We start from the raw sequence: 13,447 nt of genomic DNA, 5'->3' as shown, positions 1-13,447 counted from the left end.
AAACAAAAAATACTTTAGTAAGTAAATATTGTAGACAGAAAAACTATCTACATGTTTGGTCCTTGTAATTTGTTTCCTAGAAGGAACCATTCTTGAGATATAGCTGTTCTAAAAAACACATAATTGTTATGTAATGTTATGTTTTATAAAAAAAATGCACATATTTAGACAAACCGGCTAAAATAACCGAAGCAAACGGATCTTTTTATACCCTACACCACACAGTGGTAAGGGGTATTATGTCTTTGTGCATTTGTATGTAACATACAAAAGGAAACGAAATAGACCCACAGTTCCTTTTGGGGATATATATATAATCACTTTCTGAGTCGATTTACGCGTGTCCGTCCGTCTGTCCATGTATTTTTGTTCGCAACATACAGGTCGCATTTTTTGTCCGATTCAGCTGAAAATTGGGGACTACAACTTTTTTAGCCATAGGGAGAACGCTATTGCTTTTGGTGAAAATCGGTTCAGATTTGGATATAGCTCCCATATATATTTTCGGCCGATTTCACGTATTTCCTGTACCACACACGCTATATATGTCCGATTTCGATGAAATTTGGAATGTGTGACTGAATTCAGTCTAGATATAAATGAGCCAAATTATATCGAAATCGGTTCAGATTTTGGTATAGCTCCCATATATATATGTTCGCCTGATTTCACGTAGTTGCTGCACCAAACACGCTATATACGTCCGATTCTGATGAAATTTGGAATGTTTGACTGAATTCGGTCTAGAAATAAGTGTGCCAAATTATATCGAAATCGGTTCCGATTTGGATATAACTCCCATATATATTTTCGGCCGATTTCACATATTTTCTGTACCAAACACGCTATATATTTTCGATTTCGATGGAATTTTGAATGTGTGACTGAACTCTGGAAATAAATGTGCCAAATTATATAAAAATCGGTTAAGATCTGGATATAGCTCCGATATATATTTTACATTTTCATAGTGGTGTAGGGTATCATATAGTCGGCCCCGCCCGACTCTGATCCTTTCCTTACTGGTTTTGATTTTCGTCAGAAGGTAGGATTTGTTGCACTGATTACGGAAAAATATAATTTTCATGGGCGGTGGATCCGGTTCGGCGGTTATTCGATCCGAAAGGCCAGATTTAGACCCGGTGCTACTGATTACCGATTACTACCATTATTATAAGTCTTCCTTTGCTATAGTTTGGATTTACCGAATGGATTTATAGGCGAAACGCTAACTTAAAGTTGAAAGTAACGAGTCGAATCGTTTTCCATCACATACCTGTAGTGGGATTCTGTAACTCATTTTTGCTGTTATCGATAATTGTCGGTAAAATTAAAATGCTTATAATTTCGATAATTAACGAAGTTTTTCGGTAAGTTAACGATGAATAAAAAGTAGTCGCTAGCCTCTACCGACACCAACAGTGATGCCAACTTTTCTTTATTTTTTTTAGTCATAATTTTGCGATTTGATTTTACCGATTTTTGTCGGTAACAGCAAAAATGAGTTACAGAATCCCACTACTGAATATCTTTAATGTCTCCAAATTAGTTTATTTTGCGTTTTCCAATCTATCAGATAGTAAAAGAACACATATAATAATGGCCCATAGAGTGGTTATTGTTTTGGTTATTCATAATGTACTTACGCGGCTAATTTTTAATTTGACCTTTAGATCGCGATATCTCGAAAATGGTAAGTCTTGTTTTAGAAAACGTAAAGACCATTCTTGTAGACAATTGTTAAATCTACAACTTTTACTTTAGCCGTTGTTTTTGCTAAATCGTACCGTTTTTGAGAAAAATCAAAAAACTGAATAATGAATCTAAAAGTGACCTTTGACACCGAATAACGTTTTTTGCACACACGCGATCGATGGGGACTTTTAGGACGTTGCCTCTAATGGTAAACCCTAGCTCTCCATCACAATTCAGATTTGTGGGAATTTTTGCTATTTCCCTCTTATACGCATGTCTATTTTGACTGGGCTATTATGCAAAGTTGTAGTGGTGTAAGCCACCACATAGTCGGCCCCGTCCCGACTATAGCCTTTGATCACTTGTTTTCTGTTACGTTGGTACACTAGAGCTGGCAAACTATCGATACTCCCAACATTAGATATTTTCAATATTTTATTTAAAACAAGTAAAAAAGTCTCAGTCGGCTTTGCTGACAGAGATATACCCTCAGCCTGTGTGGATTGAAACAGTTTTTTCCCAAAAAAAAAAAACTTATGTATGAAGGTTTTCAAAATTTGGGCCGTATGAACTTTTGTCGGTATGGATAGGATTAAAGTTGAAAAAATTGCGGAGATATAGATAGGGCTTTTTTATCATACTATCCTACGAAAAACAAAATATCAATGTAAACAGGACCACTAGGAAAACCTTCGAAAAAAATGTACAAAGGATCCTCACACAGATCGTTAACCGAACAAAAATGTTCAACATTTGTGTGGGTGGTACCCCAAGGCTTGGACAGATAGGGCCCACATTTTAACATGAACTAAGTTTCGACAATATTTAGAGATCCAAAGTTTGGTTGCACCACATTCGAATTTCATCTAATATTCGAAGAAATATTACGATATCCAAAGTGTAGACGAACTAAGTATTCGGTTCGAGCTCTCCAAACCACTGCCAAAGCGATTTATTACAACTTTCGGGCTGTTTTCTCAAGAAGTATGGACTTGCCCTGAAAAAAAAAACTTTTACTGTCGTAATTAAGGCAGGCAACCCAAGTTGCTTCAACAAAAATCAAAGTGATTCGAGAGCAGGTCTTAAAGTAAACTTATCCAAAGTTTTGTGTGGGAGGTACCCGAAGGAGTGGATAAATATAGTCCGTATTCGAACCTGATCTATATCTGGTAGATATATTAGGACGTGTAAAGTATGGACCAAATCAGTCACTCCCTTCAAGAGTTATCGTGCGCACATTGTTTCCGAACATTTTTGAACTTTTGTGGGGTAGGTGACTGAAGGAGGGGGCCGATATGGCTTATCTTCGAACTTAAATTAAGTTTGAACAAAATATTACGAAGGCCAAATTTTGGGCCGAATCGGCAGACCCGTTCGAATGTTATCTTGCGCTTGAACCACTACACACGGTGTGATAAGGGTTTTTTTTTGCACCTTTCAGGCTATTTTCTCAGGTAGTATGACTTGCCCCTGATGAAACTTGTGCCGTGGTGTGGGGGGCAGTGAATACAAGTTGTTGCAACAAAAATCAAAGCAATTCGAGAACAGGTCTTAAACTGAACTGAACCGAAGGAGTGGATCGACTGTATCGATATTGAAACCTCATCTAAGTCTGGTAGAAATTTCACGATATGCAAAGTATGAACCAAATCAATAGTTATCGTGCGCACAATTTTTCCGAACATTTTCAAAGTTTTGTGTTTGGGAGGTACGGGAAGGAGTGGACCGATATAACCCATCTTCGGACTTAAACTAAGTTTGGACAAAATATTACGAAAGTCAAAATTTGGACCGAATCGGTTGATCCATTCGAGAGTTATCGTGCCCACCAGCCAGGCAAACAGGGAGACGGACGGATATGGCTAAATCAACTCCAAATTGTCTGCAACACATTTCGTCCAAACATACTTGGGGTCTAAAACCATTATTTCGATGAGGCACATTTTGCGCGTATGAAAGTGTATATACCCTCGCTAACATAAATGCTGAGGGTATAAAAATACAGTAAAATTGCGATAATTAGTAACTCGATATTTCGTAATCTTTGATAAGTCGTAACAAACTGTCGGTCCCTTGAAGTCATTTCCTTCACATTTTAACCCGGCTAATTTGAAATCCACTATAGTTCGTAGACAATGGCCGGTCCCTTGATTATTCTTCATGTATTGTTGGATACACTGACTTACCACAAAAAATATAAAAATTTCTTCGATTTTTTATACCCTCAGCCTTTAGGCTAAAGAGGGTATTTGCACTTTGATACGACCAAAAATGTGCCTCATCGAAATAATGGTTTAGACCCCAAGTATGTTTGTACGATATCCGTTTCAGACAATTTTGAGTAGATCTAGCAGTGTCCGTCCGTCGGTCTGTCTGTCTGGCAGGCTGGTGCGCACGATAACTCCCGAACGGATCAATCGATTCGGTTCAAATTTTGGGTATCGAAATATTTTGTCCACATTCGATTTAAGTTCGAAGATGGGCCATATAGGTCCACTCCTTCAAGTACATCCCCCACAAATGTTCAAAAATTCAATAACCGATTTGGTCCATACTTTGCACATCGTGCAATTTCTACCAAACTTAGATTAGGTTCTAATATGGACTCAATCGGTCCACTCCTTCGGGTACCTCCCACACAAAATTTCGGAAAAGTTCAGTTTAGGACCTGGTCTCGAATCGCTTTGATTTTTGTTTACGCAAGTTGTATTCGCTGTGCTTTATACGATACTGTAAGTTTCATTAGGGGCAAGTCCATATTTCCTGAGAAAATAGCCTGAAAGTTACAAAAAACCCTATGACGCCGTGTGTAGTGGTTGGAGCACAAGATAACTCTCGAACGGATCTGACGATTCGGTCCAAAATTTGGCTTTCGCAATATTTTGTCCAAACTTAGTTCAAGTTCAAAGATGGATTATATCGGTCCACTCCTTCCGGTACCTCCCCCACAGAAGTTCGAAAATGTTCGGAAAATTTTGTACGATAACTCTTGAAGAGGGAGTAACCGATTTGGTCCATACTTTGCACATTATGAAATTTCTACCAGACTTAGCTGAGGTTCCAATATGGACTCAATCGGTAAACTCCTTCGAGTACCTCCCACACAAAATTTCGGAAAAGTTCAGGGCCTGCTCTCGAATCGCCTTGGTTTTTGTTGTACCATCTTGTATTCACTGTCCCCTATACGAAGGTACATGTTTCCTCAGGGGCAAGTCGATACTTCCTGAAAAATTAGCCTGAAAGTTGAAAAACAAAACCCTATGACACCATGTTTATGTGTGGAAGCGCAAGATAATTCTCGAACGGAAATGCCGGTTCCGGCCAAAATTTGGCCTTCGTAATATTGTTTCCAAACTTAATTTAAGTTCGTAGATAAGCCATATCGGTCCACTCCTTCAGGTACCTATCCCACAAAAGTTCAAAAATATTCGGAAAAATTGTGCGCACGATAACTCTTGATGGGAGTGACCGATTTGGTCCATACTTTACACATTCTCATAATATCTACTAGATATAGATCAGGTTCGAATATGGACTATATTTGTCCACTCCATCCCGTACCTCCCACACAAAATTTTGGATAAGTTCACTTTAAGACCTGCTATAGAATCACTTTGATTTTTGTTGAAGCAACTTACATTCGCTGCCTCAATTACGATGGTAAAAGTTGTTTCAGGGGCAAGCCCATACTTCTGGAGAAAACAGCCCGAAGGGTGTAAAAACCCCCTATGGCACCCCATGGTCTATGTCGGTCCATTCCTTTAAGTACCTTTTCAGCAAAATTTTTGAACTTTAATCCTAATCAACATTTTTGTCGGTTCATACTAAACCAAAATTTTGAAACCCCCTAAATACAAAGTTTTTTGTGAAAATTTGCACAGGCCGAGGGTATATCTCTGTCGGCAAAGCCGACTGATACTTTTTTACTTGTTTTATCCATCGTTCGACAACATTTCAGTTCTTTGCGGCATTTTGTTCTATAAATAGCCAATTTTTTAAATGAAGAAAAATATTGAAATGAAAACACATAATTATTTTCAATTGGCTTGTAAATTTAAACCAAGAGAATGCCTCGTGCCCTTTGAACCAAATAATTCCCAATGATTCATATATAAGCTTCTTATGCAGAAAACGTGTGCGTACATGCTGCAGTAAATGTTAATATAAATTTGCAATTATCAGGAATTTTATAATAAACTCTTTTGTCAAGACGTATTCTCTTGAAGGGCCAATTAAAAGATGATATTTAAAAAAAGATGGAATTCTTTGGAAACTGTAATCCTTTTGCTTGTTTGTTTCTTTCGTTCCTTCTCTTTCTCTGATGCTTGTTAAAATGTTCTTAGCTTTTGAACAACAGTGTAATTTTACACCTGCCGTACAGAGCGGAGCCAAGTGTATGAATGGCGGCTATTATCCACTGAACATAATTTACTAGGCGTTGATGAACACAATGATACACTTACATCCACACACACACACATGCGCACACACCCATGTGATATGTATACATTACAAACAGAAAGAAAGCAAAAACTAAAATACAAAGTAAAGAGGAGACAAATGTGAACACACATACACTCGCACCAAAACTTTATAAAGCACATTAGAAAAAGTGTGCCCAGGTGAAACTTTTTAATGTGTTTATTTGATGATGGTATTAAACTCCATTATATAGGGTTTCATTTTCAAAAGTTCTTTGGGTTTTCTTTTCTTCCCTTTCGTTTTTTTTTTCTTCTGTGTTGCAAAAACTACTGTTGAGCAAGTAGTTTAGTTAGTTATAGCAGGACAATATAAGTTACGCCCGCCCATTGGGTTGGGCAGCAACAGCTTTTAATCTTGATTGTAAACCTTAGAATTTAGTCATTTTGCATTCCTCCTGCATGGACAATGTAAACAGGGTGTCAACAATTATAAACAACAATAGAGTTTGTTGGCAAATATAGTTCGTCCAACTTGGAATGTGATCTAGTTTAGAGAGCCACCGTAGGTGTTTTAAAGCTCTTGGACCATAATGCCAGTAGGCACTTTCCCACAAAAAAAGAAGAAAAAAAAAAAAAAACAAAGAAGAAAGTATCAGTCGGCAGAGATATACCCTTGGTGAATTGAAACTTTCATATATGAACAGATGGAATACCGGCTACACAACCACAATCCTTTTCCCCAAAAATTCTGTATTTAGAGGATTTTCAGAATGTTGTCCCCATTTTTTGACAAAAATATGGATTTAAATTAAAGCTCAAAGGTGTGCGGGGGAGGTACTTGAAGGGATGGACCAACATTGTCCATTTTGGAGTGGATCTTATTTTGCGAATGTTCCCTTTCCACAACTCATATCAGTGTGTCACCGCATAATTTGAAGCTTTTGGACCATTTTCTCAGAAATCGTGTACTTGCCATAACATACATCATATCGTTATAAATAAGAATCTTCGACTAATATGTGTGGAGATGACGCGTTTGGCTGTAGTCGTGCTGTGCTGCTTACGAAAGTCATACTGATGACTGGCAACTGGATAACTATTTCTGACGTTGGGGAGACCTAAAGCCTCAAGGGTATTGCCTACGCACAACAAAAGCGAAATCGGTATGTATGATTCAACTTTTGTGGCATCCTTGCCGGGCCTTAGTAGTGGGACCACTCTACCCAGGTTGAGAACTTTAGTGAGATACTAGACTCCCTGTACATCTAGCTGTTTGTTTCAGCATTACCATGTTGATTCCATCAGGGCCCAACGCTTTGGATGCTTTAGCGTTCCTGATGACATTCACAACATCATGCATTGTAAATTGTGGTAGCTCATCCTCGATCGGACGATATCTGAAGCGACGTAGTACTCTTCTCTTCGCCCTGTCACTCTCGGGGTGCTTGACGAACTGCCGGTTGATATAACGTAACATCGCCAAACGTGACTGAGGTCCTATTTTCCTTCCTTACATGGTTCAAGAGTAACCTAACCATTGCCCACAATTCACTTATTTCGACTCCAGTGTTGCAACTCTTCAGATAATTTAACCATTTGTTCCCTTTATGCTATCCGACCATCCTGTTAACTTCCAGTGTCACCTCCCTGACTCTGGGGTCAGTGTGGTTGGCACGAGGAATCTCATCATGCTCATTTGCTAATACCGCCGCCTCGACTGGGTAGTTTGGTCTCAGTGACCGCCTGCAGCAGTGATGATGTCTTGGAACGTCCTTTCTGCTACCCGAACATCATAAGGGTTGGGCAGATCTCTGAATCGATGATTAGTTAACTCCATAATTGATGAATGTGCGATGTTCAGAGGTAATGAAATCGGGAGGTCTGCCGATGGAGACTATTATGGGGAGATGGTTGGATCCAAGAGAAACGACGAGTTGCCAGGTGACGTAATTTGTCAGACCAGGTGAAACTGTGGTTGTCTGGCGAACTGTGACACTCTCCGCTAATTCTTATAGGGGTATATTGCCCGTGCAAAACGTAGAGCTATCCATCTGCTCAGCCAGCGCTAGTCTGGTCGTTTCCGAGGACCGAATGTAAAAACTCGTGATGAGCATTAAAGTCTGCCAAGACCAGACAGTTATGACATTTCAAAATCGGGCTAATGTTGAACCTATTACCTATATGTTAAGCCAATCTACCTCGGCAGTTTCACATCTGGCTGCTACCCTCATAGATTCCATGTATGAGTCATTAGAGCCAGGTTATATATGGAATATACTGGTGCAATAGGAAAGCTAATCCCCCCTCTCCACTTCTGGTGCATTCCTTCCTCAGTACGTTTTAACCATCACAACACTGCAAGCTTCATTTGTTGTTGTAGTAACGTTCGTATATATTTTTCAGTTATCAGTTTCTGTATCCAGACATAAAAAGTCTGTAACTTGGACTGGTTGCGTCCATTAAGAAACAGGTAAAACGTGAGTGGGGTTAGGTGGGCAGCTAAACAAATGTAGCGTATCGTGTGTCCCAATCCACATGCCGCGCATTTGTTCGGTATCTTGGCATCAATTCGGGCCCGATACAAATTGAGACGGCTGCCTTGTCCGGATCTTAACTGCCTTGGCAGCTGGTGTTATTCTGTTACGGAGGATCTCCTGGTCGAAGATCCTCCGAGTCAATCCGGTCTGTAGAGCTTTTGCGCTATTATGTCTGGTAGCATGGACTTTCCGTCAAAAAAAATTGCAAAACTTTTCTGGAAGAGGTACCTCCGGACCAATTCATTCACTTCTTTCGATAGTTATTGCCCACCGGATATTTTAGTTAGTCACCGTAGAATTTTTATATCTTTTTTTGGAACCTTGTGGCAGGAAGCATAGACTTTGTCCCGAAAAGCATTGTATCGCTGCAATAAGTAAAAAAAGTATCAGTCGGCTTTGCCGACAGAGATATACCCTCAGCCTGTGTGAATTGAAACTTTCGTCTATTGACTATATCGAATGGAATATCGGCTACTCAATCCTTTTCGCCAATAATTATGTATCAGTGGGTTTTCAGATTTTGTGACGCTTTTGGACGTATAAACTTGTCAACAAAAAAATTTGGATTAAAGGTCAAAAGTGTTGCGAAGCAGGTACCTAAAGGAATGCATCGGCATAGTCCATTTTGGAAGTGGATCATCAGTCATTTAAGTTTGTCACGGTAGTTCACAGGTAGTTAAATTTCCTCACCAAAAATATAATATCGCTGTAAAATGAACCGCAAGAAGTAACATCGGTATACATTTCCAAAGGATTTTCAAACTGCACTTAAACAAAATTGTTCAATTATTATGGGGGAGTGGACCGATAGTCCATGTTGGAACCTGATCTATGCCTCGTAGAAATATTACGATGTGCTAAGAATGGACGAAATCGGTAACTGCCTTCGAGAGCACCATTTTTATCGAAAAGTTTTGAACTATTGTGCGGGGGGTACCCAAAGGAGTGGCTTATCTTCGAACTTTAAACAAAGTTTGGCCAAAATATTACGAAGGCCTAATTTTGGCTGATCCGTGCGAGAGTTATCGTGCGCTCCAGTCACTACACATGGTGCCATGCGGGTTTTTACAGCTTTCGGTTTTTTCTCAGGAAGTATGGGCTTGCCCCTGATAGAACTTGTACCGTCGCAATGGGTGCAGCGAATACAATTAGTTAAAACAAAAATCAACGAGATTCGGTCCTAAACTGAACTTTTTCCCAAATTTTGTGTAGGAGATACCCGAAGGAGTGGGTGCCACCGTAGTGCAATGGTATGCACAACCGCATTGCACGTAGAAGGTCGTGGGTTCTATTCCCAGCCAGGCAACATCAAATTTTCAACGGTGGCAAAATACCCCTCAGTAATGTTGGCGACATTTTCTGAATATTTCAGCCATGTAAAACTTCTCTACAAAGTGGTGTCTTAAGACACGCCGTTCTGACTCGGCGATAAACAGTAGGTGCCATATAAATGAGCTAATATGAATCGGGGTGGGATGTTTGTAGAACAATTATTAAAATTACCCGAAGGAGTGGGCTAATAGAGTCCATATTGAAACCTCATCTAAGTCTGGTACGATACAAAGTGTGGACCAAATCGGTTACTCCCTTCAAGAGTTGGCGCTCGTACAATTTTTCCGAACATTTCGAACTTTTGTGGGGGAGGTACTCGAAAGAGATGACCAATATGACCCTTCTTCGACCTTAAACTAAGTTTGGACAAAATATTTCGAAAACCAAATTTTGGAGCGAATCGGTTGATCCATTCAAGAGTTATAGTTTGCTCCAGCCAGACAGGCAGACAGTCGGACGAACATGGCTAAATCAACTCCAAATTGTCTGAAACGGATTTCGTCCAAACATATTTGGGATCTAAAACCATTATTTCGGTGAGCCATATTTTGCCCGTATGAATGTGTACATATATAACCTCGTTACCATAAATGCTGAGGGTATAAAAATAACCACAAAATTATCTTCGGTAAAAATTACCAAACCATCCTTTTAAAACTACACATAAGTGAAAATTTTCCAACTTTTGTAAGGGAAGTAACCTAATGTGTTCTCCGATATAGATCTTCTTGGAAGTTAATGTACGCCTGGATGTGGAAGGTTTCGTCCAAATCCGATTCCCAATTCATATGTTATCGTGATGATCATCAGTAATTTTAGTTTGCGCTGGCAGAGTTTTCTGGAGCTTTTGAGTTATTAACTCAGTAAGTGCGGACTTCACCCCGAAAAATGTTACCATTTTAATAGAGGCCTCTATGATTGAATGAACCGATATTGCCCATATTCGAACGTAGAATAAGTCTAAAGGAAATAGTACGATGTCCATAACGTGTACCAAAGTTGTACTGTACTGACTTCAAGAGTTATCGTGCCCACCATTTTAGCAAAAAAAATGTTTAGCTTTTTTGGGGAAGGTACCCGAAGGAGTCGATAGATGTGGCCCATCTTTGAACTTGACCTAAATTTGAACAAAATATTACAAGGTGCAAATTTTGGAATTGTCTTAAACTGATTTGGGCCAAACATAGTTTGGAACTAAAATGCTCCGACGGATTTCAAAGTTGGAGAGAAAATTTCACATATCGTCACTGTCGAAAACTTCGCTCAGTTCGGCTTGTTGTACAAAAATTCGGTAAACTCCTTCTAAATAGTTGAGTAGGAGTTCCTAACCGCTTCGTTTTCCTCTTTTCAACTTACATGTTTAAATTTGTGCTACACCCTGTATACAACAACAACAAAAACTCACCTTCTTGTGACAATCTTTATTTGCCATCTATTCATAGCTAGTTTAAGTTTGATTGTATTCACAATCCGTTGCATTCCGCTGCGCTTTGTGCTTTATCTATCTAACGTCTCTGTTTTTTTTTCTTGCTTTCCCTTCATTCATTCATTTCTTTAATTTGGTTTCTTTCAGGTAATACAATTCTCTCTATGGCATGCTTATGTCCATGAGCAATATGGTCGGATGTACAAGTACTTGCAGAAACTTTGCGATGAGAAACGTAATCGTGAAAACTTTGAGGAACTCTATTTAATTGCGGGAGCCCTAAAATATGAACATTTGCAAAGAGTGGTGCAACGTTTGACAGTGTCAACCTTTCCCCATAGTTATCGGTTGTTTTAAATCTACTTCGATGTGGTGGGGATGTGAGAGGGAGAAACAGATACAAAGTTGGTGATGCAGTTTATTCGAAGTTATGTTAGAGTATTGCAATTTGGAAAAGGAAGAAGAAGAAGAACATGGTTGTCTGTCGTACAAAGCCAAAAATATCTACATAATCAAAGCCAACAAGTCAGCCAACAAGCAAGCAAAACTGTTCAAGTCCTTAGAAACCACTTTAGAAAACAACAACAAGTACCACAAAAACTAGCAATAATAACAACAACAGCAACAGCAGCAGTGAGATCAAGCCGCAACAAGAAGAGTAACAGCATCGGCGGTGACAACGCCAACAACAACAGCAACAGCAATAAACAACCATAAACAAGTTTTTCTATTTACGCAAAGGCTTTACGTCATTGTGATCATCGTGGTGGAACGAACAACAATATTTAGGAACAAGCAGTAAACCAACAAACATGTCCTTTCTTCCCCACCCTCTTCCTTTTTTCCTGCTCTATTCTATTATCACAATTGTCCTGTATTACTGGGCAGCCAACCACCAATCAAATATATTCATACCAAACCAGCAAGTTTGAATCCGCAGCAATACAGCCAACAGCACCACCACCACGACTTGCTACTTTCCTGGAAAAGACAACATGGCGTTAAAACTATTAAGAATGTTGACTTCATTCTTTAGTTATATTAAAAGTTTTTGAATATCAAATGAACTTATTCTTATTCAACTTGCCACTCACTCCTTTACTTGTCCTTTTGTTGTGCCAACAACTTTCTTGGCAATCCTTTAACAAACACTCTCTCCCGCACAACAAACACGCCACAAACATAGGAAATTATTTTACTTTGGTTTTCAGATTTTGTTGTGACTAAAGTTTTCTCACCTCTCTCAACCATTCTGTCCCTCGCATACATCAAATCAAATAACGTTATTTTGTAACCTACAAAACTTTTTTTCTTCTTGTTTCTCTACTATCAACTATTTTTTCACTTTGATGCGGATGCTCCTTCTGCTGCTGTTCACTTATAATTGAGAGTAAAATACACAGTAATAACAGGCAACAAAGTAATTATAAACATTTATTATTAACTTTTAATCAACCTTAGAAAAAATATAAAAAGAAATATAAAAAAACTGAATCTTTAAAGCGGAACCTCTCTTCTCTGCCTTTCGAGTTTCCGTTTACTTTTTATTTTATTTTCACAATTTTGTTTCTTTTCTTTTTTCCTCTTTGACAAATTACATTCAAGTTGAAATACAAAACAGAAAAAAATATATTTAATAAACTCAATTATACTGAATTATTTGTATTTTTGTTCATCTTTATTTTAAAAAATTACAAGGTTAGGGTCACTCTTTTGTTTGCTTCTTTTTTTGGGGTAGCCCAGACAAAAAAATGTCACAAAAAGGCTTTTTTTTGTTTGGGGAAATATGACAGATATCACAAATTGAGGTTAAAAGGTAAAAGGGACAAAGTATACGGTAAGTATGTAAGGGTCAAGTACCTTTTTGGGGGCGGTTTATTTCATTAAAATGTGAAAAACAAACAAAGCAAAGGCTAGTTAGAAATGAGTATGTCGTTGAGCCTAAAAGTATGCTTTAAAATTAAAATAAAGCATATATTCTTACAACAAACACGACAATATTGGCAAAGTCGTCGGGATAGCGTCATCTGTTGAAA

General features: G+C 38.6%; 1 protein-coding gene across 1 annotated transcript in view; it reads left to right on the top strand.

Annotated features, from left to right (window-relative positions):
- Positions 1-13,067, top strand: part of TppII (Tripeptidyl-peptidase II) — a 342,814-nt gene extending 329,747 nt beyond the window's left edge. Inside the window, exon 17 of the mRNA XM_073991187.1 lies at positions 11,559-13,067. Within this exon, the coding sequence (XP_073847288.1) occupies positions 11,559-11,768 (210 nt within the window). The 3' untranslated portion in view covers positions 11,769-13,067. The remainder of the gene's footprint in view (positions 1-11,558) is intronic.
- The last annotated feature ends 380 nt before the right edge of the window (positions 13,068-13,447 follow it).

This window comes from Musca autumnalis, unplaced genomic scaffold (assembly GCF_047663935.1).
Source record: "Musca autumnalis isolate F117 unplaced genomic scaffold, ASM4766393v1 scaffold_5, whole genome shotgun sequence".
Lineage (NCBI taxonomy): Eukaryota > Metazoa > Arthropoda > Insecta > Diptera > Muscidae > Musca > Musca autumnalis.
The sequence above is the reverse complement of the archived record's forward strand: the minus strand, read 5'-3'. Positions and strand labels throughout refer to the sequence as shown.